Here is a 25,769-nt window from a genome sequence, read left to right on the forward strand (position 1 = left end):
AAATGACAATCAGCTGAGGACAGCCCCAGCGGGGTTTGCTTCGGGACGGCGTCAAAATTTTGCGACATTCGCTGCCGTAAAGGTGGATGACCCAAAGCCACTGGGAGTCGTACGGCTGTCGTAAAATTATCGTACCGTAAACGTCGGTCGGTCGCTGTCGTGAAGCTGTCATCGTAGACGTCGTAAAGTGTGCCGTAAAGCAGTTGCTGTGTGTATGTGAGAGACACGTGGTTGTGAGTACACGTGCGCGCGTGTGTGTGTACTCGCTTGTGTGTGTGGGATCACCTGTTTGTGTGTGGGGGGCGCGCGTGCGTTCTTTGTACACGCGTGTCGCGCGTGCGTCTTCTCACGTGCTCAAGAACTCTGCTCAGTGGTGAGGAAAATCCGCTGAGACCCAGAGCCTAGACTGGGCCGCCTTGTTCAACCGGTATGGCCTGCAGTGTCATGCCACCATTAACACAAAACACTGTATCGCACACACACACACATTCTATGTCAATCCACTACTGGATGAAGGTCACCCGTCGCCGTGTGGGTCGTGCGGGTTTGTCACCACGCTGGCCTGTTGCTGGTTCGTGAAGTCGGAGGCCCTGTACCGGTTTAAATGTCACCCGCCGCTGATGTTTATAGCATTGGCCCGGAGTTGAACTTAGGTTGCTGGGTTCATCGCGCACAGCGCGTAAACCAACGCGCCACCACTGCACCCCAATCGGTGCCTCAATCCGGTCGTTATTCACTTGTGTTTATTAAGTAGAAGAACTGGATTGACACTTTGCATTCAAAAACATTGCCGGCCAATCACCATTGAGGTGACTGCTCAATCCAGTTCAAGGGAGGGTCACAAGGAATACAAATCATGTACACTCTTGGAATCAATTTTTCACAACATAATAAAAATGTATAATATGGCATTATATCCTAGGACCCCCATTGCGCACTGCATGGAACGCATTGAACAAAAACAGAATCGGGGGCAACCGACCAAACTAAAGGGGCAAGGCGACTTTAAAGAGATTGGGTTTCTAAGCAGACTTAAACATATCTACCCACTCCGATTGCCTGATGTCAGGTGGCAAGGCGTTCCACAGCTTGGGAGCCACGCTAACATGCGTTCCAAAAGAGGAAGTAATTAAGTTTAATTCGATACGTTTTTACCGCCTATGACATACGGAGCAGGTATGTGGACACTCACGAAGACGATGGAATGAAACACTGAAAAATATCCACAGAAGCTCGGAGAGATGCGCGTCTGGAATGACATTAAGAGCCACTGGAGCTATGAAATTTTAAATCCAGATTGAAAATTAATTTCTTTAAAACTGCTTTTTGTGTTTAGTTTGTTGTCCTTCCCCCGCACCTGCGATCAGCACGGTTGGCTACGTACGGTGCGAAAGAAGCTCAACATACAGGACATACATACGAACAAAAAATATAGAAAATACGCAGTTTAATCATACCATATTTACTGTTCACAAAAGGAAGTGGGCTTGGGCAGGATACGTTCCTAGAAGGGATGAGGATGAGCCGTGGCCAGGAACAACGACGAAGAGGCGTAAGGGATGGCAACGGCTTGGGAAGGCATTCATCCAGCAGTGGATCGACCATGGCTGATGTTTTTGTGATGGGTTCTCGTCAACTCTGGAGACGCTAGTGGCCTACATTGCAGACAGACAGATGGGCATAGCTAATGTATTTACAAACTCCCACCGAGACAAAACACAATCCACCACAATGTTGTGTGGCCACTTGAGTTTCATTCCCAACCCGGGCTAACGGTGGCGAATATCTGAACCAGTCCTGTGCCTTCCCTAGGTCGACTCAGCCTGAAATCATTACTGGACCTGATACAGTACGTTTTCAAAAAGTTAGCACTGGAGGGACAATGGTGGTGGCTATGCCGGATTGAGTAGATGTTCGCTTACACCACTTTTCACAACAGTGGTGCACGTGTGCGTGGCTTTGTAGGTGCACACACGGCCGCAGAATCTTCATCCATCCATCGCCCGTGGGCGCAGTGCGGCCCGTGCCAGTGAGTGGTGCGGCGGGGACGACCACGCATGCGTGTGGACGCGCCGTTGTCCGTCATGGAGTTCCAGGCGGTGGTGATGGCCGCGGGTCAAGGCTCACGCATGACGGACCTCACCACCAGCGTTCCCAAGCCGCTGCTGCCCATCGGCAACAAGCCGATGATCTGGTATCCACTCAACCTGCTTGAGAGGACTGGCTTCGAAGGTACTCTTCCCCTGGTTGTGTTGTTCACGTGCGTGGCTACTTGGGATCTGTGCACGAATATTCCTGCATTCGTATACACAGTGTCTGGGCTGTGTTTGTACTGTGCAGTATCAGTGTACGTAATGCAATGTACAGCCCTTAACAATTCATTGTTGGATGAATTGTTAAGGGCTGTACATTGCATATCAGTCATTGGGGCTGTTTGACCAAACTTCGCCACACTTGTCGGTGAGGGTTAATGAAGGGGCTGCCCAAGAGCAGTGCAGACATCAATCACTCAACAGTGATTTTAGCTGTGGACAGGAACCGAACTTGGGTTGCCGGACTTGAAGGGCAGTATACTAACACGGCACCACTGCTCCCCACACATGCACGGGCAGCACACACACTCACATGCGTACACACACGGGCATGCACACGCACACAGACGTGCACACACTTTTGCGTGCGCTCTCTGTTGCAGAGGTGATCGTGGTGACGACGAAGGACGTGAAAGCGCAGCTGCTGGGGCAGGCGTCGCTGAACACGCGCCTCCGCCTCGACATTGTGTGCATCCCTGAGGAGGCTGACATGGGCACAGCCGACTCCCTGCGTTTCATCCATAGCCGCATCAAGGTGCCTGCCACACTGGGGAGGTCACCACCGCTCGCCCGCCCGCCCGCTTGCATGCCCTGGCAGCTGGAGGTGGCGATCAGCGGTGGTGGGACATTTTTGTTAAATCACAGTGAGCCTGTTTATTTCATTGAGGTGCAGCGGTTGGCGAGTCTGCGTCTTCTCTGAGTCTTATGGGTCTAAAGATCCTGATGTGTGTCTGTGGGTCCTTATGTAAGTCTTTTATTTAAAATACCGAATGACACCATGCGAGGGAAGAAGCAGAAATGGAGGTGTTGTGACCTGCAGTGATGTGAGTGGGTGAGTGTCTGAATGAATGAAGAAGTGGGTGGGTGAGTGAGTGAGTTGTTGTGACCTGCAGTGATGTGAGTGGGTGAGTGTCAGAATGAATGAAGAAGTGGGTGGGTGAGTGAGTGAGTTGTTGTGACCTGCAGTACGGCGGTTGAACACGACGGTGTGTGGATTAGACGATGAAACCGTGGGTCTCGTAGACATGGGTGGAGGTGGTGGCGCAGCGCGCACATTAGCCTCTGTATCCGAGCGTGGCCGGGAATGTAAATGGCGCTCCCGGTGGCCACGCCGTGTTTACACGCGGCACGACCGCCCGCCTGGCGTTGGCGTAAACTGTTTATTCGCAGCGAGTCGCACACATCGCGGTCCAGGCACGGTCCGCGGTGGGAACCCGGCGATGTTTGCTCCGGGACGAGGCCGAGCTTCGTGAGTTTGTACGCGTTCCCGGCCACCTGGTCGCAAAAGTCCGAGCTCGTTTGCTTTTGTGTCTGAAGCGATGAAATTCGTGGCCTCCCTCGTTCCATCTTTGCATTTAACTTTTTAGTATTTTTTAGAGATACATCCTTCCGCACATGGCGTATGTCATGGTAGGTTTGCAAGGGCCCTGGTGTATGGAAGTCAATTGGGCCCCCTGTCCAAATTCCCATCCCATTTAATAGCCCAGTACCTGGCCTCTGAAGTTGCACTGCCTGCTTATTCAATAGCTATACCACTGACTCTCACCTGAACTCTACTACAGGTTAAGAAATGTTATCCGGTAGTGCTGACACTCTGTGATGACCAGACATTTAAAAAAATCACTGCTGCTGCATCTTAAGCCTAAAATGGTTCCTGATACAGAGCGGTACGGTAGTGGTGAGCGCATCGCATTCTGAAACTGGCCACCAAAGTTCGATTTACAGCCACGGCTAACATCAGTTGGCAAGTGATATCTGAACCAGCTCTTGAGGCACCACCTTCACCAACTATCACAGACCAGCATAGTAAAGTATGGACGGACAACCCCTATGATTGAGATCAATCAGTGGATTGACAGAAGGACTGTTTATTTATTTCGATTATATAAAGAACTGACCTCACTGAGCAAAAAACGTTCAGAGGAGCCGCTAGTCCCTTTGATGCGTGTGCAGCATTGCAACACGTTCTCACTGTGGAGTGGACTACATGGGACTCGTGAATGAATTGCGCTGCCAAGTTAGACCTCTTGTTCTCGTGCTGCACACGTGTTTTTGTGTGCACACGTACGCACTGTGCGTGTGCTGTGACAGCGATACAGTGTGTCACTGTGGTGTGCCACCGCATTGTATGTAAGTGCGTTGAACTTCTTCCGCACCGTACGTAGCCAACTGTGATAATCGGAGTTGCGGTGGAAGGACAGCAAGTGTCAACGGTGTTGTTCGGCTTGACACCGATGGTGTCGCACGGCCCTGTGGAATTGCATGGCGCAGCGGATTGTGGTGAGACGCGGTACGACGAGACACGGCGTGCTCTGCGCTGCCTCTGCAGAGGGACGTCATCGTCTTGAGCTGCGACCTAATCACGGACGTCTCTCTGCACCAACTCTTCGATCTCTTCCGCCTGCGCGACGCCGCCGTGGTGATGATGGCGCGCCGCGCTCAAGACTCGGGCGAGCCCGTGCCGGGACAGAAGGGCAAACGCAAGCCCGGTGAGGGGGGGCGCGGGGGGGAGGTGGGGGGGAGACCGCGTGGTGCACGCACGGCAGGAGGGTGGCTCTGTCCTGCCACGTGCGTTACAACCGTATGGTTTTAAACGGCACTGGCTGCAGGACCCATATTGCGCCAAACCATGCCGCGTCACGCCGTACATTACCACACTGCACTGGGGCACATCGCGCTGTGCTACACCCATCCCCATACACCAGCGTAGGGACCCCGAGGCTGACGGATTCCTCTGGCCGTCTCTGTTTACCATGATTATGCCTGGTGTTTCTGTACGTACGTACGTACGTATCGCACCGTATGTAACCAACCGTGCTAATCAGAGTTGCGGGCAGCACCTCGGTGCTTGCAGTCACACTTGGGCTCCGAGTAAAACCGTGGTGCAGCGCGTGCGCGCACCCCGCGTTTGATAATGCGGCGGCGGTTCTCGTCTGCTGCCGCTCGAAACCCAGCGCCGCTCGTCCCTGTTTGTGGCGAAGCTTTGGTGGTGCCTCGGAGTGCCTGGCTGCAAGCCCCCGTGCTTACATTAGGGGGAAACATTGCCTTACATGGAACGGCATTAATTTATACGTCAATGTAAACAGGACACGGAAGCCTCGCGTATGGGGCATAGGCCATGGAACACAACTGCAGGCTCTGGGTTTATAGTAAATGTTTACTTTGGAGCAACACTACATTTGTGGCGACTTGGGAAAGTATGCTGCAGTCTATGTCAGGGTTTTTCTGCATTCTTCTTTTGCTGCCCTTTTATAACTACATGACAGCACGTGTGCTTGACATAATCCAAGATCCACCCTCTCTCCCCAATCAAGGCCAAGTCTGTATATGTCTGACTCCGGCCGTGTCTCCGTGCATCTCCCCGAGTCACGTGGTGTCGCCCTATGTCTCTCTGTGTCTCTGAGCCAGACCACGTCTACCTGCGTCTCCTTCACCTAGTTTACATCGTCTTGTTTTTCACTTTGTCTCTCTGACCGAGGGCCGAATCTCCCCTTTGTGTCTCGAACACAGAGCCATGGCACCCTGCGTCTCTAACCTAGACCATGGCTACCCATGTCTCCCTGTGTCTCTCTGACCCACGCGATCTCTCTCTGTGTGTGTCCCTCTGTTTCTGAGCTTGGCCACATTTACTTTGAGTCTCCCTTTGTCATCGCACATCACGCGGGCTCGTCAGACCCACGTCTACCCACGTCTCTCCTCATATCGCTCTGACCACGCCGTCTCTCACTGTGTCCACCACCCCCCCCCCCGCCCCGCCGGCCCCCCATGCCCCCGTGTGTCCACCCTCTCAGAGCAGCGGGACTTGATTGCCGTGGACGAGTCGGGCGAGCGGCTGCTGCTCGTCTCCCACGAGGCCGACCTGGAGGAGGAGCTGCTCATCCCCAGAGCGGTCGCGCGCCGGTTAGTCGCCCCTCTATGTACCCAACTCGCGATCATTCGCTCGTTTGTCCACCTTTACCACTCGCTCGCTGTCCATCGCTCCGTTACAGCTCTCGCCCAAATCACCTCTCTGTCCGTTTCTCCCTCGGATATCACTCGCTCGCACCCAGCGATCACTCGCCTACATCTCTGTTCCTGCTCTAAACTTCTCCCTTGTGTCGTGCACCTCTCCCATCATTATCAGAATCTTAATTTTCTGCAGGAGGAATCCGATGAGTTATAAAGCTCTTTTAAACAGATGTCCAGTAGGGGCGGGTCTGAAAGTTGCAACAACAAACAATACTAAAGACAATAGGAGTCCAAAGTATAGGAAAGGTAGGATTTAAAAAAATATATATGTGTTTAGTTTACCAGGTAAAGCCCACTTAGATATTCGCTTCTTCTTCAGAAGCAACCTGGCCACAAATGATAGCTTAACGAAGTGGCTTATCACGTGGGCATTTCTAGCAGTCAAATAATTGATATGATCTCTCAACGCATGTTTCTAAATTACCTACCCCCCCCCCCACATGCCTACCCCCCCCCCAGCTTTGCGCGAATCCACATCAAGTGGGAGCTGGAGGACGTCCACGCGTACTGCTTGCGCAAGTGGGTGCTCGACTTCCTGGAGGACAACAAGCCAATTCCCCCATCGACTCGCTCGTAAGCGCGCAAGTGAGATGGATGCTCGCAGCCCTGCTCCGCGAAGGATGATGATATTAACATTAATAATCGCCGATGCGCCTCGGAGCGCTTCGCACCTCCGATTGGCACGCTTGGCTACGTACGGCGCGAAAGAAGTTCAACGTATATACACGCGACGAGTCGCATCACACTTCAGTTACAGGTTTCGCTCGCTGTACGCAGCGGTAGTCGTAGTCGTCGATGACTTCCAAGAAAAGGGCGCAACAAAGTGACAATGCATAGGGAGACAGCTGCCTGCCGAGTAGCGCACACAGTACACACACAGTACACACACATTACACACAGTACACACAAAGTACACACACACAGTACACACACACAGTACGCACACACAGTACGCACACACAGTACATACACAGTACACACACACACACACACAGTACACACACTGTACACACACACAGTACACACACACAGTACACACACTGTACACACACAGTACACACACACAGTATACACACAGTATACACACAGTATACACACACAGTACACACACAGTATACACACACAGTACACACAGTAAACACACAGTACACAAATACACAGTACCCAAACACACAGTACAAACAAAATACACACAGTACACACACACAGCACACACACAGTAAACACACAGTACACAAACACACAGTAGAAACACAATACATACACAGTACACACACACACAGTACACACACAGTACACACACAGTACACACACACAGTACACACACAGTACAAACACAGTACATGCACAGTACACGCACAGTACACACAGTACAAAAACAGTACATACACAGTACACACACAGTAAACACAGTACACACACAGTACAAACACAGTACCTACACAGTAAACACACAGTATATACACACACAAAGTTGTCCCACATCTGAGTTGATTCAAACCGCGTCTAGCAAACTTTGGGTAGAAAGTTGCCCGTGCCACAAAGCGACTCAATACCTGGCCCACAAACAAATGTGCGTTAGTCTGCCAGTACCTCCGATCATCACAGGTTGGCTACGTATGGTGCGAAAGAAGTTAAATGTACAACATTAGAGTAGCGGATGATGATTGAGAAAACATTTTTAGCGGTTTATTTTATTTGAACGGCGATGGTGTGGGGAAGCCTTCACCCAGCAGTAGGTACACCGTTTTCAATTTACAGTTTCTGAGCACCAGCCAGAAAAACGCCAAGCGTCCAGCGACAAACGGGCACTTGCGAAGTTGTAACAGATACGGAGTTAACGCGTTTCTTGACTTGAGCAGGGTTATTTTCTGTGACGACGGGGAAAAAGAGATGATGGAAGGGAATTTTCAAGCCCGTGCAAGGCAAGAAGCGAGAAGAAAACTGTTGTGACCGGTAGCGTGGTGGTTGAGCACAGTATTTCATAATTTTTTTTTATGTATACCGAGCGTCTTCACTCAAGACGCTTGGCAAAGTAAAAAATAAACGGTGAGCGAATAGAATGATTTGGATGACAGGGGCTACCAAGGATTGAGGAATGAGTGACCGCGATTGATGGCCACCGAGGGGATCACGACTCGGTAGGAAGGTGACGGGAAGGAGTGGAGGGCCGAGGGGAGGAGAGAGGAAAGAGAATGTGCAAGAGAGAAGAGGTGAGGATTTGGAGTGGTCAAGTCTGATGGACCGAGTCGTCAACATGGGTGGCCCGGGAATGTAAATGGAGATGATGTTGATGAACGATGGAGGACCTAATTCTAGATTTGAAGCTTTCGTGACTGCAAGGTTTCATACTCTTAGGTTTTTTTGGTAAAGTCACGTAGGTAAAAAAATTAAATTAAAAATAATAAAAGTAATAATAGAAAAAAATATATATAAAAAAGTATAATAATATAATTATTTTATTTCTATTATTACTTTTATTAATTTTTATTGTATTTTTTACCTACGTGACTTTACTGAAAAAACCTAAGAGAACGGAGGACCTCCCCAGCAACCTCCATGCTGCTGTATCTATGGGACATCTTTGCCAGTATCAAAATAATGAAAAAAGAAGACTTGGCTTTGACCTTTCTGGCACACTGCTCATACCGTGGATTTGGGTTATGGGTGGAGGGGTGTCTCAACTCCTGCGACTTGTGTAGGATTTGAATTTGAATCAATTTTTTTGTATCATGCACAATGCACGAGTTGACGGAGTGAATCAGAGGCCAAAGGGGCACCTGAGATTTCTCTCCTAGAGTGGCTCACACACGGGGCTGTGCGTGGGCTCCTCCGCACCCTGCGTGAGTGACGGTTGAACTGTTGAGGGGACCTGACAAGGGAGAGAGAAAGATTCGGGTACATGAGCGAGCACCCCCCTAGAGATGAGTGTACAGATCATCGCACAAACACACCACCACACACAAACAAACACATTTGGATGGGTCGATTGCAAATCAGAGAGTTAAATTGGCACCGCTGAGATCCCGAGTTCGAATCCAGATATAAACCGCCCGTGATTAACGTAGGTTCTCGAGTGAAGCGAGTTGGCAGTAACTTTCTGACCTGCCCCTCCTGGGCATCTGTGAAAAATTCGCTTTATAACTCATCGGATTCCTCCACTATAAACAGAGATTCTGATTCTGCCGGTCACAGTCAGGTGACAAATCGCTTCACAACGACAGCCATCGCCATTAATTTTGTCTTCTACTTGATTTGTATTCATCTCAGCTCGGAGAATCAAATATATCGGTTTTGACAGTAGTGCAAGAAACATTTCCCTTTAGTTGGACATCCGTGAAAAATGTCCCGCCGCCCCCCCCCCCTCCCCCCCCCCGGCGTGAATAAGATGAGAACGGGACGTCATGAGTCCAGTAGTTGTCTTTAAAGGATATTAAAAGTAAGTTTGATGTCTTCTTCCGCGGGCAGCTCTCGGACACACGGGGTCATGCACCGCTCTGCGAGACTTGCGAGTCGACACTTTGTCCCGTGACACAATCGGAATACAATTCCAACACTTAGACCTTCCTGTTTTTTCCACGTGTATTTTTCTGTTGCGCTCGCGAGCCACGATGCCTGGCGATGCATGGCGATGCACGGTGATGCAGGGCCGCGTTGGGCATTTGCAATATTTGCGCTGATCGCGTGACTTGCGTCTGACCTGGCGTTGAGGGAGGCTTGGGGCCTGCTGAGGTCACCCTTCCGTTTGGCTGAGAGATTAACTAAACGCCAAGCGTAACGGTAAAGAGAGAGTATTAATCGGGCCCCAGTGGCTCAGAGACGGGGGCCGGTGGGGGGGCAGTTGGGGGTGGGTGAAGAGATCCTGCATGGCTCTCACTCCGTACTGTTACCGGTAGTTCCTTCCGGCTGCAGGCACCACAGGGCCGCATAAAGCGAGGGGTGGACCCGGACTTGGGAGGAAAAAAAACAGGGATCGGTCGGTCGTGCGAGGAGACAGCAGTACTAGCCACAGCGGTAAAAGCCACAGTGGGAGCAGCCCCAACGGTACAGAGCAGATGTGGGTTCGCAGAGCCCTGCTCGCTCTCAGGGCGGGTTTGGGCGCAGTGTGGTGATGAATTTATTGTTGCTGCGTTGCCTGCGAGCTGATGGACAACCCCGCGAGGGGGCCCCGTCGTGTCTGTAGCTGCCAGGAGTCGGGGATGTGATTTCACCTGCGTCAACGGAGTTGTCTCCGCGGCCGCGTGAGTGACGAAGAAATAACGGCACTCGCTCGCCCACGCCTCCCCCCCCTTCCAAATTCTGCGGCGGAAGCCTGGAGTGTGCGGTGTCGCTCTCGCGCGTCGCGCTTCTCTTAAAATTCTAACAAATCGGCCTCTTTTCATTCGCAGCTGGTCACTTGGTATTGAAGGGATGTGTGGCTGCTCTCTCTGCAGCCCTCCCTGTGGCCTAGCACTCGCCGTCCTCACACCGAGGGTTTAGCCCAGGGGCTTGCAGCTCCGCTTGTTGCAGACTTATTTCTAACCCGGCCAAGCTTCCGGCACAACTTACAGGTTCAGTTTTTTTGTTGTTGGGGAAACGAAGAGGCCGACATGTGTTCCACTCCCCAAAAGCATAACAGAACCAAAAACGTAACATAACCCAAAACGTAACAAAACAAGCACTAAATTAAAACCCGAGGCGCCGCATCGGCGGTCGTGATTTTTGCGCTGGTGGTTGCTCGCGGTGCCTTTTCGAGTGAGGGATGCGGCCTCTGGTGCAGAGGCCGTGCCACTTTCCCGTGACTGCCGAGGAGTGAGTTTTACGAGGCTTGGGAATTTAGAGAGGCTGGCTGAGAGGAGGACAGGCTCTGGCGGTGGGAGCATGGGGGGAGGGGGGGGCAGGGGGGGGGCGGAGAGTGCGCGAAAGAGCAAGAGAGAGCAGGAGAGAGGGAGGGAGGGCGAGCGTAGGGAGGGGTGCAGGGATCGAGGTGGCTTGGGTTAGTGTAGTGTTTGGAGCGGCTGTGGGTGGGCTGCTGCTTTCTGAACTAACCCCAACTACGCGGATAGCCAGACCGCCAGCAGCGATCCACGCACGCACGCACGGACACACGCACACCCGCGCGTGCGCGCACGTTGGATCACACGCGCGCACATACACGCGAACGCTTGGGCCAGGTTGGCTCGCGACGCCGCCAGATGTGCTGGCGCGGCGCGGCGGGGGCCTCCGTGCCGACGCGCGCTAGCGAGCCTGCACGCACGCACGCACGCGTTAGCGAGCCTGTCCCTTTAAAAGTTTTTACGCGCTCGTAAGCGTGAACAGACGTGCGCATTTCGGCTCGCGTGCGCGCGCATGCTTGTCAGCTCGCGCCCGATTTCACGTGTGTACGCGCGTGCTCGTGTGCGAGTGGGCACACGTGAAATTGAACTATGCGCACGTTCGTTTCTCCATTTCCTTCTGCGCTCGCGTGAGACGCGGCGCTGCCAACGAAAATACGGAGCGAGACCGTGCGTCGCGCATGCCGTTTTCATAACGAGAAACCCGTGGGGTAGCGACGCGAAAGCCGCCCCCCCCCCCCCCCCCTGGTCTTAGGCCCATAACCGCGGCACTCGGGAAAAGTTACGCCCGGAGGTAAACGGGCTGCGTGTCGCGCAGTGAGCGCCACGTCCGTATTCCGTGAGCGTTTGCCACTGTGGTTTTGTAGCCAGCCGTCGGGCCAGGGTTTTCGACGTCCGACTTGCACTTCGAGTAGTGAGACCAAAAGAAGCGGAATGAGAATTACGCGGCACGATCAGCGGTGTGTCTCAGCGGCGAGCCGGAGCTCCTGTGGCGACGCTGAGGCCAAACCGCACGTCCGTGCTCGCGTCGCGCGACACGATTGTAAAACGAGCCGGCTAGTAAAGTTTCACCTCCAAACGTAACCGCAAATAAGAAGGCTTTTCCGTTGCTGGCAGAAGCCTCAACATACTTCACGCACGCCGCATTCGAGCCGAGTTTGGGTTGTGGAAGACGATTTCAATCATCGTTTCATCGATCGGGTGTAGCATCTCGAGCTTGCGACGGCACACGTTATCGCGCACGCGTAAGAGTCTGTATTTCGATTCGCACGCAGCGGGTTCACGTGACTTACTCCAGCCACTAGAGGCCGCTACATTCACCGGAGTGTTGGAAAAAAAGGAATGGATTCTTGAATTTTAAAAGGACCCTGGATTGTGATTCTGAACAGGATTGGCTGTGAGGAGCTGGGTGAATCATTGCACCTGCCCTTCCTGTGCAGGTTTTACTTAGCGGCGCTTCGAGACGCTTGCTTACGCCACTCAGCGCCTTGCAAATGGAAGTCGTTGTTTGCGTTTTACCGTGCGGTGCTTTTCGCGAGGGTATTTGTGGTGCGAGCGCATGAGCGCGTCCTGGCTCCTGAGAGAGCCGATGAATATCCCATTTCCTCCTCTCTCCTGCTCGACACTGAGGGAGATCTCCCGCAAAGAGGTCAGGGCTGCGCTGACCTGCGTTCAGTTTTGCTTAGTTTGACGCTCCACCGATGTTCACGCCACCTGCTAAAGAACGTTTTTCATATCCGGCCATGGGGGCGCATGCACGCTGTTGCGCTCTATGGACGCAAGGTCGGTCAATCGTGCAGAGGCCAAACAAATAAATAAATCGTAGAAACCCAAGCCACGCTGGGCTGTGAAGTAGCTACAAGCTAATGATGATGATTTTGTGTGGCCAATGAAGAGCAAGAATTCCACTTTTAGTGATTTGGCCATTCAGTTGCTTTGTCTGAGGGCTGGTGAATTGCAGATATACCCACCCACCGACCCACCCAACCAATCAACCACCCACCAACCCCACTGCACGAGGTTGTTGTGTGGTCGACGGCATGGTGCCCACGGCCGCTACCGCAGTTCAGGAAACGACTGTCCGTGCGCACTTTTCATTGTCATGCCCTCACGTAGCGTGGATTTTCTCCTGGTGCTCTTCGTGCCAGCACAGGTGATTTAGCAGGTTACCAAATCACCCTGATGGTGCCTGATTCCACCAGCTCTCGGGTGCTAAGCAGGGTGGAACCTGGTTAGTACCTTGATGGGAAGTGTGGTGAACTTCGCCAGCAGGTGCAAGTACAGAAAATTAATTCTTGAATCCATCTGTGCTGAGTTTTAAATGTTATCTCATCATGTGCATCATAGGTTTTCTCAGGTTTTCTTCCACGTAAAACCTAACACTCATGAATGGATGTCATCAAACATCCACATGTAGCCGGAACCACTTTAAAGTAGAGTCTTGAGGCTCGGTGAGGAATTTCTCGATAAATATTCAGTCGAGCTTGTGGGCGGTAGGTGCATCGCGGTTTCAGACGCCGTAGTCCCTTCACACGAGGACACCGCTCGACCCGCCGCTTCCATTACTACCACCGCCACCGCCACCGCCACCTGCTCCTTGGCAGCATGCCTCGGCCGCCCGGGGCCACGGTGCAGCCCGGGCCACGGCACGCAGCAGGTGCTGGGCAGTGGTCACCATGCCGCAGATTCTCGTGCCTCTCAGAGGGGGTCAAAGTTGACACCGCCAACAATGCACAGATGCGCCAGCGCGTACGTGCGGGCGGCGGGGGGACGAGCATCAGAGGTCGCAAACGGGTTTTGATTTCTTACCCGTACCCGGCCGCACCAGGGTCGCAAACGGGTACCCGTACCCGGCCGTACCCGTACCATACCCATACCCGGCCGGTACGGGTAGGGTACGGGTATCGGGTACCTGATTGCTACCTCTGGGATGAAGCCATGTTGCAGGCGCGAGTGGGTTGATTCTAGGAACTTGAATTGTGAGAAGAGACAAGACGTTGGGAAATGAGTGACAAACAGTTACTCACCAGTGACTCACGGTCTACCCGTACCCGTACCCGGCCGTACCAGGGTCGCAAACGGGTACCCGTGCCCGGCCGGGTACGGGTAGCCGGCTATCGGGTAGGGTATGGGTATCGGGTACCCGGTTGCGACCTCTGACGAGCATCCATGCCACACGCACGGCCATATCGTAGTCACCACCGTGGGGGCATCGCCGTTACCGCACGCGCGACCGTGACGATCGGCGACGTGTCGGAGCCTCCTCGTCGTGACGAGGAGAGTAGGAGGGCAGCAGCAGTCAGGGTTGTCTGCCGTAGCGCACTCGCCAGCGCTTGCGAACGCTTATTATTCATTTTTTTTTATATACGTATATGTTATCCTTTGAAATGAATTGGTTTCTTCCGCGGTGCTGGCAAACGTGATCCGCAAGCGTCATTTATGGATGGGAATTGGAGGCCGCTGTGTAAGAATTGTAGAGAAAATTCCGCGGTGGGTGGCGGCCACCCACCCGAGGGAGGAGCGAGTGGGGAGATTGGAAAAATATGGAGCGAGCGGCGAGCTGGTGTGTGTCACACTTAAACTCTCGCGCTCACAACTCCATTACTGGATAAAAAAAAACAACTCGGTTCCCCCCCCCCCCACCCTTTCAAGTTTGTTTATCTGTGAAATATTTGTATGTGCAAATGCAGAAAAATGCACTGATATTATAAGTAAATAACTTGTACGCCGCGTGTGTTTGTGTGTGCAGTAATTCCAGCCTTTGGGCTTTCTTGCGGTCTTAAGACGGCAATTGTCTGTGTTGCAGTCAGAAGTCGTCTCGCTGCTCAATGAGGAATCTGGGTTTATTTCCTGGTGCTTTGAATGAAAACGCACTCTCGTGACTAGCAATATCGCCGCCGTTCCCCTCCAAGAATAATGCGCAATAACGACTGCGTGCTGGAAAACATTTTCATGTTTATGGCCTCCCCAAGCCACCACCACCACCATCATCATCATCTCAAAATACGTTTCTGTGACGATGTAACAACCCCACCCAGGAGCCCGCACACAACAATGATCTGATTTCGGCACAACCGTCTCCTCGGCGGACGCATGGACGCTGGGATTACGACGTTGGTGACGCGCGTGCCGTGCTGTGCGCCAGCGAGCGGTGTGTTCTTTGGCGGTGGCGGCTGACACGCCGTGTTTCTGGAGAAGCTCGTCAAACCTTTGCTCTTCCTTCACTTTCTGCTCTTTTTATCTCGGCCAAATTGGAGCCCTTTCCGTTCTGTTTCTCTCTCTGTCTGTCTCTCTCTCTCAGGTCCTGCCAGCTCCTCCCATCTTCATCTTCTGTAAATCATCCCACCCCCCCCCCCCCCCCAATATTACAGCAGAGACAATCAGCACAAAATTGAAATAATAATAATAACAGTGAGACTCCTCTTACATTGCCCCGAACAGCCGTTGTTCCTGTTGTCCAATATCTGCACCCCCATAACGATTCTCAGAAGTGCTGTTATCAGTACATCGATGATTATTTGTCGGTGGCGACAAATTCCTCCTATTATCTGTACTTAATCTCGCAGAAAAGACGTGTGACTGGAACTGGCCTCTCTGAAAAATGCCAACTTCATTGCATTACCCATACCTTTACGCTGGTTAGATGAGTGAGCTTGATGTGGCAGCAAAATTCATCCGGTTATCTGTGTGTATCTGCGAATCATCCTACGGGTAACAGGAGCAGATTCCCCGAATGAACGTGGATATTTGGATCCGCCAATAACGCCCGCCTCCCCTACTAATAACGCCTGCCTCCCCTACTAATAACGCCCCCCTCCCCTACTAATAACGCCCGCCTCCCCTACTAATAACGCCTGCCTCCCCTACTAATAACGCCTGCCTCCCCTACTAATAACGCCCCCCTCCCCTACTAATAACGCCTGCCTCCCCTACTAATAACGCCCCCCTCCCCTACTAATAACGCCTGCCTCCCCTACTAATAACGCCTGCCTCCCCTACTAATAACGCCTGCCTCCCCTACTAATAACGCCCGCCTCCCCTACTACCCACCGCCACGTGGGCACGGACGAACGCAGTGGCAAACGTATCCCGTGATCGCAGACCGTCAGTCCCGTTCCCGCGTTCGGCTCGTGTTCTCGACCCCCCCCCCGCACTAAATGGGGCGCGCGTGCGCGCGCGTGAGTGATGGCTTCATTCTCGCCTGGCGACAGCCTCGCTGAGCACTGCACATGCCTGGCATAGTTTCCCCCGCCAAGGGCGCGCGGCGCGCGGGGCGTGCGAACAGCGAGCGTTGACGGCATCGCCAGCTGTCCCCCGACGTGTCCGTTCGCTCCCTCGCTCATCTCCCCCCACCAACCCCACCCAACCCGCCCCCCTCGACCACCGACCCCGATATAGGTGCCCTCGAGCTGCCCCCCCCCCCCCAGCGGCCGTGGGGGGTGGGCATCGGCACACGGGAAACACTGGACACGAACCTCCGACCGGCACCGTCAAAAATACGCTGCCCGCAGCTGCCGACCCCGCGGCTCGTTAGGGAAAGATCCACGGCGCGGGGTCATCCAGGCGGCCGCCCCCCCGCAAACACGTTATTTTGATTCTACGTTGACCCCCGGGGGCCAAATGTCAGGCTCCCGACGTGGCCCGTACAGCTGCCGCGCGCTGCGTGCGTTCCCCTTGGCGGACGTGTTTGTATACGTATGTATGTTGAACTTCTGTCTCACCGTACGTAGCCAGCAGTGCTAATCGGAGGTGTAAGGAGCCCTGGCGTCACGCGAGCGTGTCTCGCTGTCCGGGACGGTCCTCGCGTGGATGCCGCCGGTCCAAATGATCGAATCTCGAAAAATGTCCATGGATAAAGTTTTTTGTTCCTGATGAATCCTGACAGGAAAGACCTCCTCGGGTTCATTAGTTTGGTTGTGAAATCAGCTCACCGATTCGCATTTGCCATGGTTGGGCCCTAAGTCTTTTTTAACACGATGCCTCCTGCATATGAAACGATGTTGCATCTGCGCTTCATGTGACAACCCAACCATTTCGCATCTGTCGGATTGCTGATCTCAGAACTCAACGAATGTCGGGTGTTTTGTTCATTTAGACCACAGCCAACGATGGCCACCACTACCACACACGTATTGCTCGTGGCCGTGTCCTTGTGGTGACCGTCCGGCCTGGATGAGAGGAGTTGGTGAAGGGCAGTGCAGAGATTACAGCGCCCACTTTTTTGCAGTTTCCACGAAACATGTCGCTGTAAGATTTATCCGTTTGGCGTGTGTTTGTTTTCGGACATATTATCTATCTTGCGAGCTGCACGAACCCACGCTCGCCAGCTCAGTGAAGTACGAACAAACAGACCTCCTCCGCCAACTCGGTGTGTGAAGCGGCCTTCATCCAGCAGTGGATAACGCATGGCTAACGATGGCGATGATGACGGTGGTGATGATGGCGATGCACCGGCACGAGCTGTGCGGCGCTTGGCGACGCCGGACGACCGTCGTCACGCTTGCTCACGTGTCCCCCCCCCCTCTCTCGCCCCCCGCGGCTCCGTCCACGCAGCTCGATATCGACAATCAAGGAAGAGCTGGTGCCGTACCTGGTGCGCAAGCAGTTCTCCCGCGCACCGCGGCGCTCCGCCGGCCTGGAGGACGACGACGGCGCCGACCGGCCCGTGTGCGGCCAGAAAGGTGCGACCCCCCCCGCCGCCTAGACGGGCTCGCTGCTGATTCTGCTGTTACCTGCGCTGCTGATTCTGCTGTTAATTGTGCTGCTGCTGCCCTTGCTACTGTTACTGCGTTTGCTTCTGTTGTTGCCGTTGGTGTTCCTGTCACTACTTTTCTGCCGCTGTTACCACTGTGGCCTCCCTGGCACCACCGCCACCACGTCATTGACGGTGCCGCCACCCCCGCGCCGCAGACGTGCACGACTACATGGGTGAGGACCCGATGCAGGCGCTGGCGCGGGACAAGTCGTCGTTCCGCGGCACCAGCGACCGCCTGCGCTGCTACCTGCTGGAGGCGCCGGCCGGCTCCCTGTGCATGCGCGCCAACTCCCTCGCCTCCTACATCGAGGCCAACAAGCAGGTCGGGAGGTCGGGGTTCACGGGGTCACACGGGGTGGGGTCACGGAAGCCGGGTTCGTGGGCAGCAGTGGTGACGGCTGCTTTTCAGATAGCTCTTCTTAACCACGATCAAAGTGGTTAATCGAGGAAGAGTTCTTCATTGTTCTCAACGTTATCATCATCAGCCATGGTCTATGTACTGCTAGATGAAAGTCGTCACCTTGCGAAGTAACGGTTGAGGAGGAGACGGGGGGGGGGGGGGGAATGGGAGCCCCGTGTGTTAAATAATTACGTGCAGAAGTAGATATGGCAAAACTACTTATGATATTCCTTTAAAGTGACCTTTTTTTATCCAAACACACACGAGAGAACCTTCCTTTTAACGCACCCTGCTGCGCAGAGAAATTATCCTTGCGTAGCGGTCAAACTGATATAATTTTTTTAAAATGCTCAGCGCTGGAATTTAGCCAAATTTGAGTGAAAATCCAAATTTAATGTGATGGGTTTGTTTTTTTGTTGTTGTTGTGTACAGTCATTGGTGTGCTGGCTGAAACCAACAACTCGCTACGGCTTGAGAACCCAGTTGTAATCATGAGTGGCTGAGATCCAGATTCCAACCCAGGATATTAGCACTGCTGGGTCAGTGCTCCGTGTCCCCAGCGCCACACGGTCACCTGCGTGTGACCCATTTAAACGTTTACGCAGAGTCACTTTCTATATATATATAAACATATACATACACACGGCCATCCCCCAGAGCATTTTTGGTGGTGATGGTGGTTGGCGGTGGGTGTTGGTAAAAAGTGATGTATCAACTGCTGTCGGGTCATGAAAAAAAAAAGGAATTAAAGTAATAATAACAACGTCAAAAATGCGGTTTAAGATTACACGACCCTCAAACTGATGGCGGCGAGGACTTTTCAAACAGCGCGGTGGTGGTGGCGGCGATCCACGCCAGGGCCCCGAGACCGCCGCTGTTGACGTTGGCGTTGGGATGTGGGACTCGGCAGACCCTTTGCTTCTCTCCGCCGCGATGTTTATCGTCCGGCGCCGCAAACCTGGATCCTTCTCAACTCCTGGAGATGAAGCAGCGAAACTCCTCCTGGCTGCCACCCCATTAACGGGGGGGGAGGGGGTGGGCGGGGGGAGAGACTCTTCATCGCAGCGCCGGGCGATACGTGTAAAACCTTTTCATTTTCGCGAAAACATTGCGACGTCCCGATGTACCGGAAGAAGAAAGTTTGCAACCGGTGCAGTATCTCATGGGTCGCAAAACAAGGCGATTGACGAAGAAATTTGGAACCGGCGGCTCAAAAATGTGCAAAAGAAATGCGGCGAGGGGGCATGCTTGGGAGACGGCAAAAGGAGCCGATGATTTGGAGAAGGCGCACGAGTTGCAGGCGTCGTTGCTGGTCTGGGCCGGGCTGCGTCTTCTTGTCTCTCTGAAATCAAGAAGTGCCATTGCCCGGGTTTTAGTTATTTTATGGGTTGGTTGGTGTGTTTGTGTGGTTGTGTGTGCAGTAGTGTAGCGGTTAGTGTGCTGCGCTACGAGTTTGATTCCCGCTTACAGCCAACACCAGTGACAACGATTTTCTGAACTGGTCCTGAGCCTCCCCTAGGTCTAGTCAGCCTCAAATGAGTCCCTGGTGTGTGGTGTGTAAACATCACCACTGGGGAGACAAAGGCGGCTGGGCGTGGTGTTGGTCACCCACCCCCTCGTGTGCCGTGCCAGCTTTCATAGGCACTCGCTAACAGCACTTGCCCCAAAAGTCTGTTACAAGCTATACGGGGGATCTTTGTCTTTGTTTTGTGTTGTCCTTTTATTTATGTTTTGTGTGGGTGTACGGTGGTGTGGTCATGTATTGAATTCTACGGTTGTGTATTTGTGTAGTATTTTTTGGTGTTTTCCCAACTTTATTTCTGGTGCACACTCTGCGTCATGTCATGGGACAATGAACCTGACAGCAGCTGCGCAAAAGATTTTCACAGAACTTCTGAAACACCTTTCTCACGGTCTCTTTTGTCACCCTTCGACAATGGGGGGGGGGGGGCTGGCGGGGGCACTTTCCTGCTCAGGCTACGGTGACATTGGTGCTGCGTGCTAAGAGCTCGAATTTTTTGCACAAATTACATTTAAAAACCTAAATTCATTTGATGGTATTTTTTGCGCACTCCTTGGGCACAGTCGGTCAGCTCACAAACGCTTGAGGACTCCGTTGAATCACGAGTGGCTGGGGTCCAGGTTCGAACCCAATCTGAACGTCCCGGACACCCCCTGTGTAGTGGTGTGTTTGTGTGGTTCATAGGTGCTCGCTAACAGCACTTGCCCCAACGGTCTGTTAAGGCTATATGGGGGATCTTTGTATTTGGTGTGTGTGGTGGTATTGGTGTTTGTGTGTTCGTGTATTTGTGTGGTGGTATCGTGGTGTGTTTGTGTGGTGGTCTGTTCACCCATCTCTTGGCATGTTCTTTCATGTGCTTGGATATCTGCCAGGTCCCCAAAGTTCTACCAACACTCATCCTGGGCGCAGACGAGCCCATGATCAGTCCGTGTGCCACTCTCGAAGATAAATCTCAGGTACCCATCTCTGCGTGCGTGCGTGTGCGTGCGTGTGCGGTGGTGGCGCACGCCTGTAATCCAGCACTGTGGAAGCAGCGAGGGTTTGTGGATCCCGTGGGCGTCAAGGTGTCACGTAACCCTGGCTCGCCAGGAGATGGAAGTACACCAAGTGGACCACTCGCCATCTGTTTATATCTGCACGGGGATAGAGTGTCGTCCCCTCGCGTGCGTCTGTTTTCGCTGGGTGCTCTGGTTTCCACCCATTTGTATAAGAACTCTCTCGAATTGTTTGAAAGCAAAATGGAACACCTAATGCAGGACCCTCCTGAAAAGAGTCCCACGACTCGGTGTGGCTATCCTGCTTAAATAAGTGAACTATTCTATTTTGATTGTTAAAAAAAAATATACAAGTGTGCAAGCCCTGCCCCTGTCGCTGCTGCATGCCACTCTTCCCCCGCATGCCACCGCCGCCGTTCGCGGCAGTGCCGCCCTTCACCCTGGGGCCATTGTCTCCCTCCCTCGTACCCGTCCGCCCCTCCCCGAGCGTTCGCCTCCAGTGTCTTAAGCCGTACCAGATGTTCCTCGAGCGAGTACGAGGCGGGCGGGCGGGCGGGCGCGGCGGGCGCGGCGGGGTGGGGTGCATCTTCAATTTGTTCACAGCTGCACCGATTGCCCCGTGTTTTTAACCTCTCGGAGGGCGGCGCTCGCCTCGCCGGGCCGGGCCGCGCCACCCGACGTTGCGGCTTGCGCGCCCTCCCGCCGACGCACGCGCGAGCCGCTTCCGCGAGGTCGTGAGCCTGACCGCCTTGCCGCGCGGTGGCCCCCCTCCGCCTTTAATCACGGGGCACCCGTCGGATGGTGAACGAGACTCGAACCTCTCGACGGCGGCGGGCGAGTTACGTGGCCTGCCGACGGTCCGTTAAGGCTACACGGAGAATCTTTGTCTTTGGCGGCGTGACGCCGTGCGGTGGCTGCGTGTCCAGGTCGGCTCCGAGAGTATGATCGGGCACGAGACGACGCTGGCCGAGCGGACGTCGGTGAAGCGCAGCGTGGTGGGCGAGGTGTGCACCATCGGCGAGCGCTGCAAGATCGCCAACTCCATCCTGATGCACCGCGTCACCGTCCAGGAGGGGTGAGGCGGCGCTCGCAGGCAGGGCGGCACACCCGAGGGGGGGGTGGGGGGGGGGGCAGCGGTGCTCCGGAGCTGGGTGGCGACCCCGGACCACGACGATTGATCGTATCACAGGGAGGGTGGATTCCTGGATCCTCATCTCGTGCCGCTGAGCAGACTCGCGCTGGGACGAGCGGACCGATCGGTTGACTTTAAATCGTAATCGGCGACCTTTCCCCAAAGGCGGGAAACCGCTTCGAGCCACGGTGCAGCCGATGACGGCGATTCCATCGCCCAGGCCTACGCCCGGCACCTCCCGTCCAGTGGCACGCGCGTTACCATCTTAGTCAAATAATCGAACAGGTGATCGGGAGAGCAATCGATTGCCGAGCTATTTGGATATCCCAGATGTCCCTGCCTCATCCTCACTTGGTTTGTGACCCCCACCCCTCCCCCCCCGCCCCCTCCCCCCACGCAGGTGCACCCTGACGGGCTGCGTGGTGTGCGAGGGCGCCGTCATCGAGAAGGGGGCCGAGCTCAAAGACTGCCTCGTGGGAAGCCAGGTCCTGGTGGAAGCGCGTGGTCAGTGCCGTCATGTGCGCGCGTGTTTTCTTTGCGACCGCGTCTCGAGGCGTTTCGCACGTTGTCGTAGGCGCCTGGCACGTTGTAAGCGTGCGACCGTACAAAGGAATGCGTCCTGTGAGCTGTAATCTTTCACGCCACGTGCTTGCACCGGTTTTGTCGGACAGCCAATAATACGCGCCGGGTTCTTCCACCAGCTGTCGGTGGCTCGTTAACTTTGCTCGCCTTGCCTCTTCCGCCCCCCCATCCCATCCCTCTCTCACTGCCTCACCAACCCCCCCCCCCCACTACCGCAGCCAAGCGGACGAACGAGGTGATCGTGAACAGCGAGCAGATGATGGAGATCTGAGGGAGGTCGTGTCGCCGGGTCGCTCTCCCGCGTGGGGCCATCCCTCTGGCGGTTAACATCGGCCACCGTTCCGCTCTCATTATCGCATGCGCCGACCGCACCGTTGCCTGGATCCATGATGCACCTCAACAGCTGCTGCTCGTGTGAATCCACCGCTGGATGGAGGCCCCCACGGCGTGCGGTTCATGGAGGTTGTTATTTTTTTTTAACCGTATTTCGCCACGCTGGTCAGTGCGGGTTGGTGAAGACGGGGGAGCGTAGAGCTACAATACAGCGATGAATTTTTCTCCACATCCATCTGCTGCCCACAACCCTCACGTCCTTTATCGCCCGTTTTATGACCGGCCATTGCTCATCCAAGTGCCGTCCGGGTCCAATGCGGCCTGGCAACCGAGATCGGACGACATCGGGCGCTGTCCGAGCGATTCGGACACGGGTGGTTTCACGTGCGTGTATAAAATAAGATATTAAAGCTCCTTTCGATTTTCCCTGAGGCTACTTTTTATTTTCAAAGGACGAGATGCCACTCAAAATACATAAATCTCGTTGTCTTGTTGACACGTCCTTTGAAGGTGTGCGGCGATGCACTGGATCCGTCGATTAAGATCGAACCCTGCACTCGCCGTACTATGCAGTCGCGCTGTGAGAATCGCATTTCATTCGCGTGTATTGTAAATTGGTTCACGTGATTCCCACAAGTCACTGGAGGCCACTGTGTTCGCCACGCTGGCCAAACAATAATGATCAATGTGGGAATCTTGTGACCGCGAATCGTAACGGATGGTTCACGGAATTGCGAGAGGTGCTGAATCGTCACGTGCGCGATTCCTACGCTGTTGTGTCCCTGAGCCGTCCGGCATGGCATCTTCATGAATCGTACAAAGAGACCTCGCAGCCCGGAGCGCTCTGCTGGCATGACCATCACTCCCACGGCCGACGCGATAACTTCGCTGTGGTGACGTTAACCCGAGTGCCGTCAGCGGTGGTATTAAAGTCTTTCTTTCTCATTAGCGAAGCTTCTGACCCTCATCGTACAGCCACTGACACGCAGCCCTCGTGCGTAGGAGCTACGAGATAGCCTTTTGGGTGGTTTTTTTTGGTTGCATGAAGTCAAAAGTCACGTGGTGAACGGGTGGCTCGGAGGTCAGAGCGCTGAGCCGACACTGCTGAGATCCGAGTTTCAATCTCGATTTCAACTGCCCAATGTGATTAAACCGCTCATCAAGTGTAGCGGGTTGATGGCCTCGCGGCTCGTTAACCAATGACTGCATAAAAAACATTAAATCGCATTAAATTTGGTTCTGAACTACATTTCCCCACGTTCCAGCTCTGGAACGAAGAACGTTCCCGAATGCAGAGCGGGTGAGGTAGTGCTGCCCTCTACTGTGCAGACCAGAGTTCACTCGGCGGTAGCTTTATGAAGTCCGCTTCCGCGGGCCGTTCCCTAACCTCGGGTCGCACTGCTGTGCGAGAGTCTCGAATATATTCTTCTCGGTGCATGACAATGACAGCAGAATTGGGATCACATTGGAGGACAATTTCTCACTACATTACAAAAAGCTTTGCTGGCTGACTGGACATGACGAAGGTAGCGAGTAAGAGACGGACGGCCGCGACCAAAAGAACGCGTGCGTTGCTAGTTAATTTAAAACAAAAATAAAGTCGAACGTCGGACTGAAGTTATGGCCGCTTGGCCGTCGAGTTTGGACAACCGGCCGGTGGCCTGGGCTCTCGGCCTGGGCTCTCGGCCTGGGCTCTCGGCCTGGGCTCTCGGCCACCGCTCTGTGTGCTGCACGGGAGCGCCACCACAGGCATTGCCCGTTAATAATAAAGTCCCGGCTGTAAAAGTCGACGTGTGCGAGCCAGTGAGAGTGCGTGGGAGCGGGCGGGTGTGCGTGCGTGCGTGCGTTTGTCAGTGTCCGTGGGTGGGTGGGTGGGCAGCTGGGAGTCTTCCTGCCAGCGAGACCCCCACGACACTTGGAATGGGCCTCAAAGTGCACCTAGTCTGGTACAAGCAGCATGCCGACGTCTATGCCACGTCGTGCCGGGTGGTCGTGGTGGTTGTATTTGTGGCTGCGTGTCTGTGTGTATGTCTGTGAGAGTGTTTATTGATGGGTATGTGAAGGTGTATAGGTAAGAGCGCTGCGCGAGTTTGATCCCCATTCAATATTTGAACCGGGCCCTCACCCGTCTGTGGAGCGGTAATTTAAAGTCGGCGCGGTGCGCTACCAACCCGTCCACCTGGGTTCAATTCCTGGTTGCGGCCAATATCGGTGACATATTTGGACGGCTCCTTGACATCTCCTGGTTCGACTTGACCTCAAACGAGAACCTTGTGTGATGTGTCAACATCACTTGGGAGACGGAGGTGGCCGGGCGTTGTGCCAGCCACACCACCCCCACGTGTGCCGTGTTGCCTATTGTCGGTCCTCGCCGACAGTCCGGGGAGAGCTGGAGATATGGTGGTGGGTGGGTGGGGGGGAGCCGTGTCTTTGTATCTGTCTGTGTGTGGCTTCTGTGCTGGAGCTGCCGCCGCTGAGTGTGGACGCAGAGCGAGCCAGGTGGCGAGCACATCCGGAGCAGTGCGGGAGATCTGTGGCCGCATATTTGAGCCTAAGCGCTGACAGGTGCCGCTGGGCCGCCCCGCGCTTTGTTCCTGCAGCTGAGTTGGGGGGGTCCGCCGAGTTGCGCCGTGAAATTCACTTAAAGTCTCGAGAATTCCAGTAAACGGAGCGTCCTTCACACGGTTCCCTCCGGAAACTGGAAAAAGAAAAGCCTTGATGGCTCGAGCAGCCACGAGGCTTACACGCGGAGGTGTGAAGAAGCCACCCAAACTCGCCTGCTCCTGATCTAAACGGGCCCACACCTTGGTCACGATATAAGCCGAGGGTCAGTTATTGAAGGCGGACCGGGATCCAAAATTATAAAATGAAGGGGTGGACGAGAGACGGTTGCAGGAGTGATTTGGGTGGTGGGGGG

General features: G+C 54.1%; 1 protein-coding gene across 1 annotated transcript; it reads left to right on the forward strand.

Moving 5' to 3' along the window:
• Window positions 1-207: 207 nt before the first annotated feature.
• Window positions 208-23,278, forward strand: EIF2B3 (eukaryotic translation initiation factor 2B subunit gamma). The gene is made up of 12 exons (XM_078867676.1): window positions 208-427; window positions 1,966-2,232; window positions 2,696-2,847; window positions 4,642-4,801; window positions 6,104-6,212; window positions 6,780-6,893; window positions 17,687-17,814; window positions 18,044-18,210; window positions 20,683-20,766; window positions 21,732-21,880; window positions 22,338-22,441; window positions 22,738-23,278. Exons 2-12 carry the CDS (start codon window positions 2,058-2,060, stop codon window positions 22,788-22,790), a joined length of 1,395 nt encoding a protein of 464 aa, XP_078723802.1. The 5' UTR covers window positions 208-427; window positions 1,966-2,057; the 3' UTR covers window positions 22,791-23,278.
• The last annotated feature ends 2,491 nt before the right edge of the window (window positions 23,279-25,769 follow it).

Source organism: Lampetra fluviatilis, chromosome 24 (genome assembly GCF_964198595.1).
Source record: "Lampetra fluviatilis chromosome 24, kcLamFluv1.1, whole genome shotgun sequence".
In the NCBI taxonomy this organism is placed as follows: Eukaryota; Metazoa; Chordata; class Hyperoartia; order Petromyzontiformes; family Petromyzontidae; genus Lampetra; species Lampetra fluviatilis.

Bases quoted from the DNA above. Each gene is read 5' to 3' on its own strand.
- EIF2B3 (XM_078867676.1), top strand. From the start codon at position 2,058: ATGCGTGTGGACGCGCCGTTGTCCGTCATGGAGTTCCAGGCGGTGGTG. The intron at 2,233-2,695 runs GTACTCTTCCCC...TCTCTGTTGCAG, and splicing joins TGAGAGGACTGGCTTCGAAG to AGGTGATCGTGGTGACGACG. The intron at 4,802-6,103 runs GTGAGGGGGGGC...CCACCCTCTCAG, and splicing joins GAAGGGCAAACGCAAGCCCG to AGCAGCGGGACTTGATTGCC.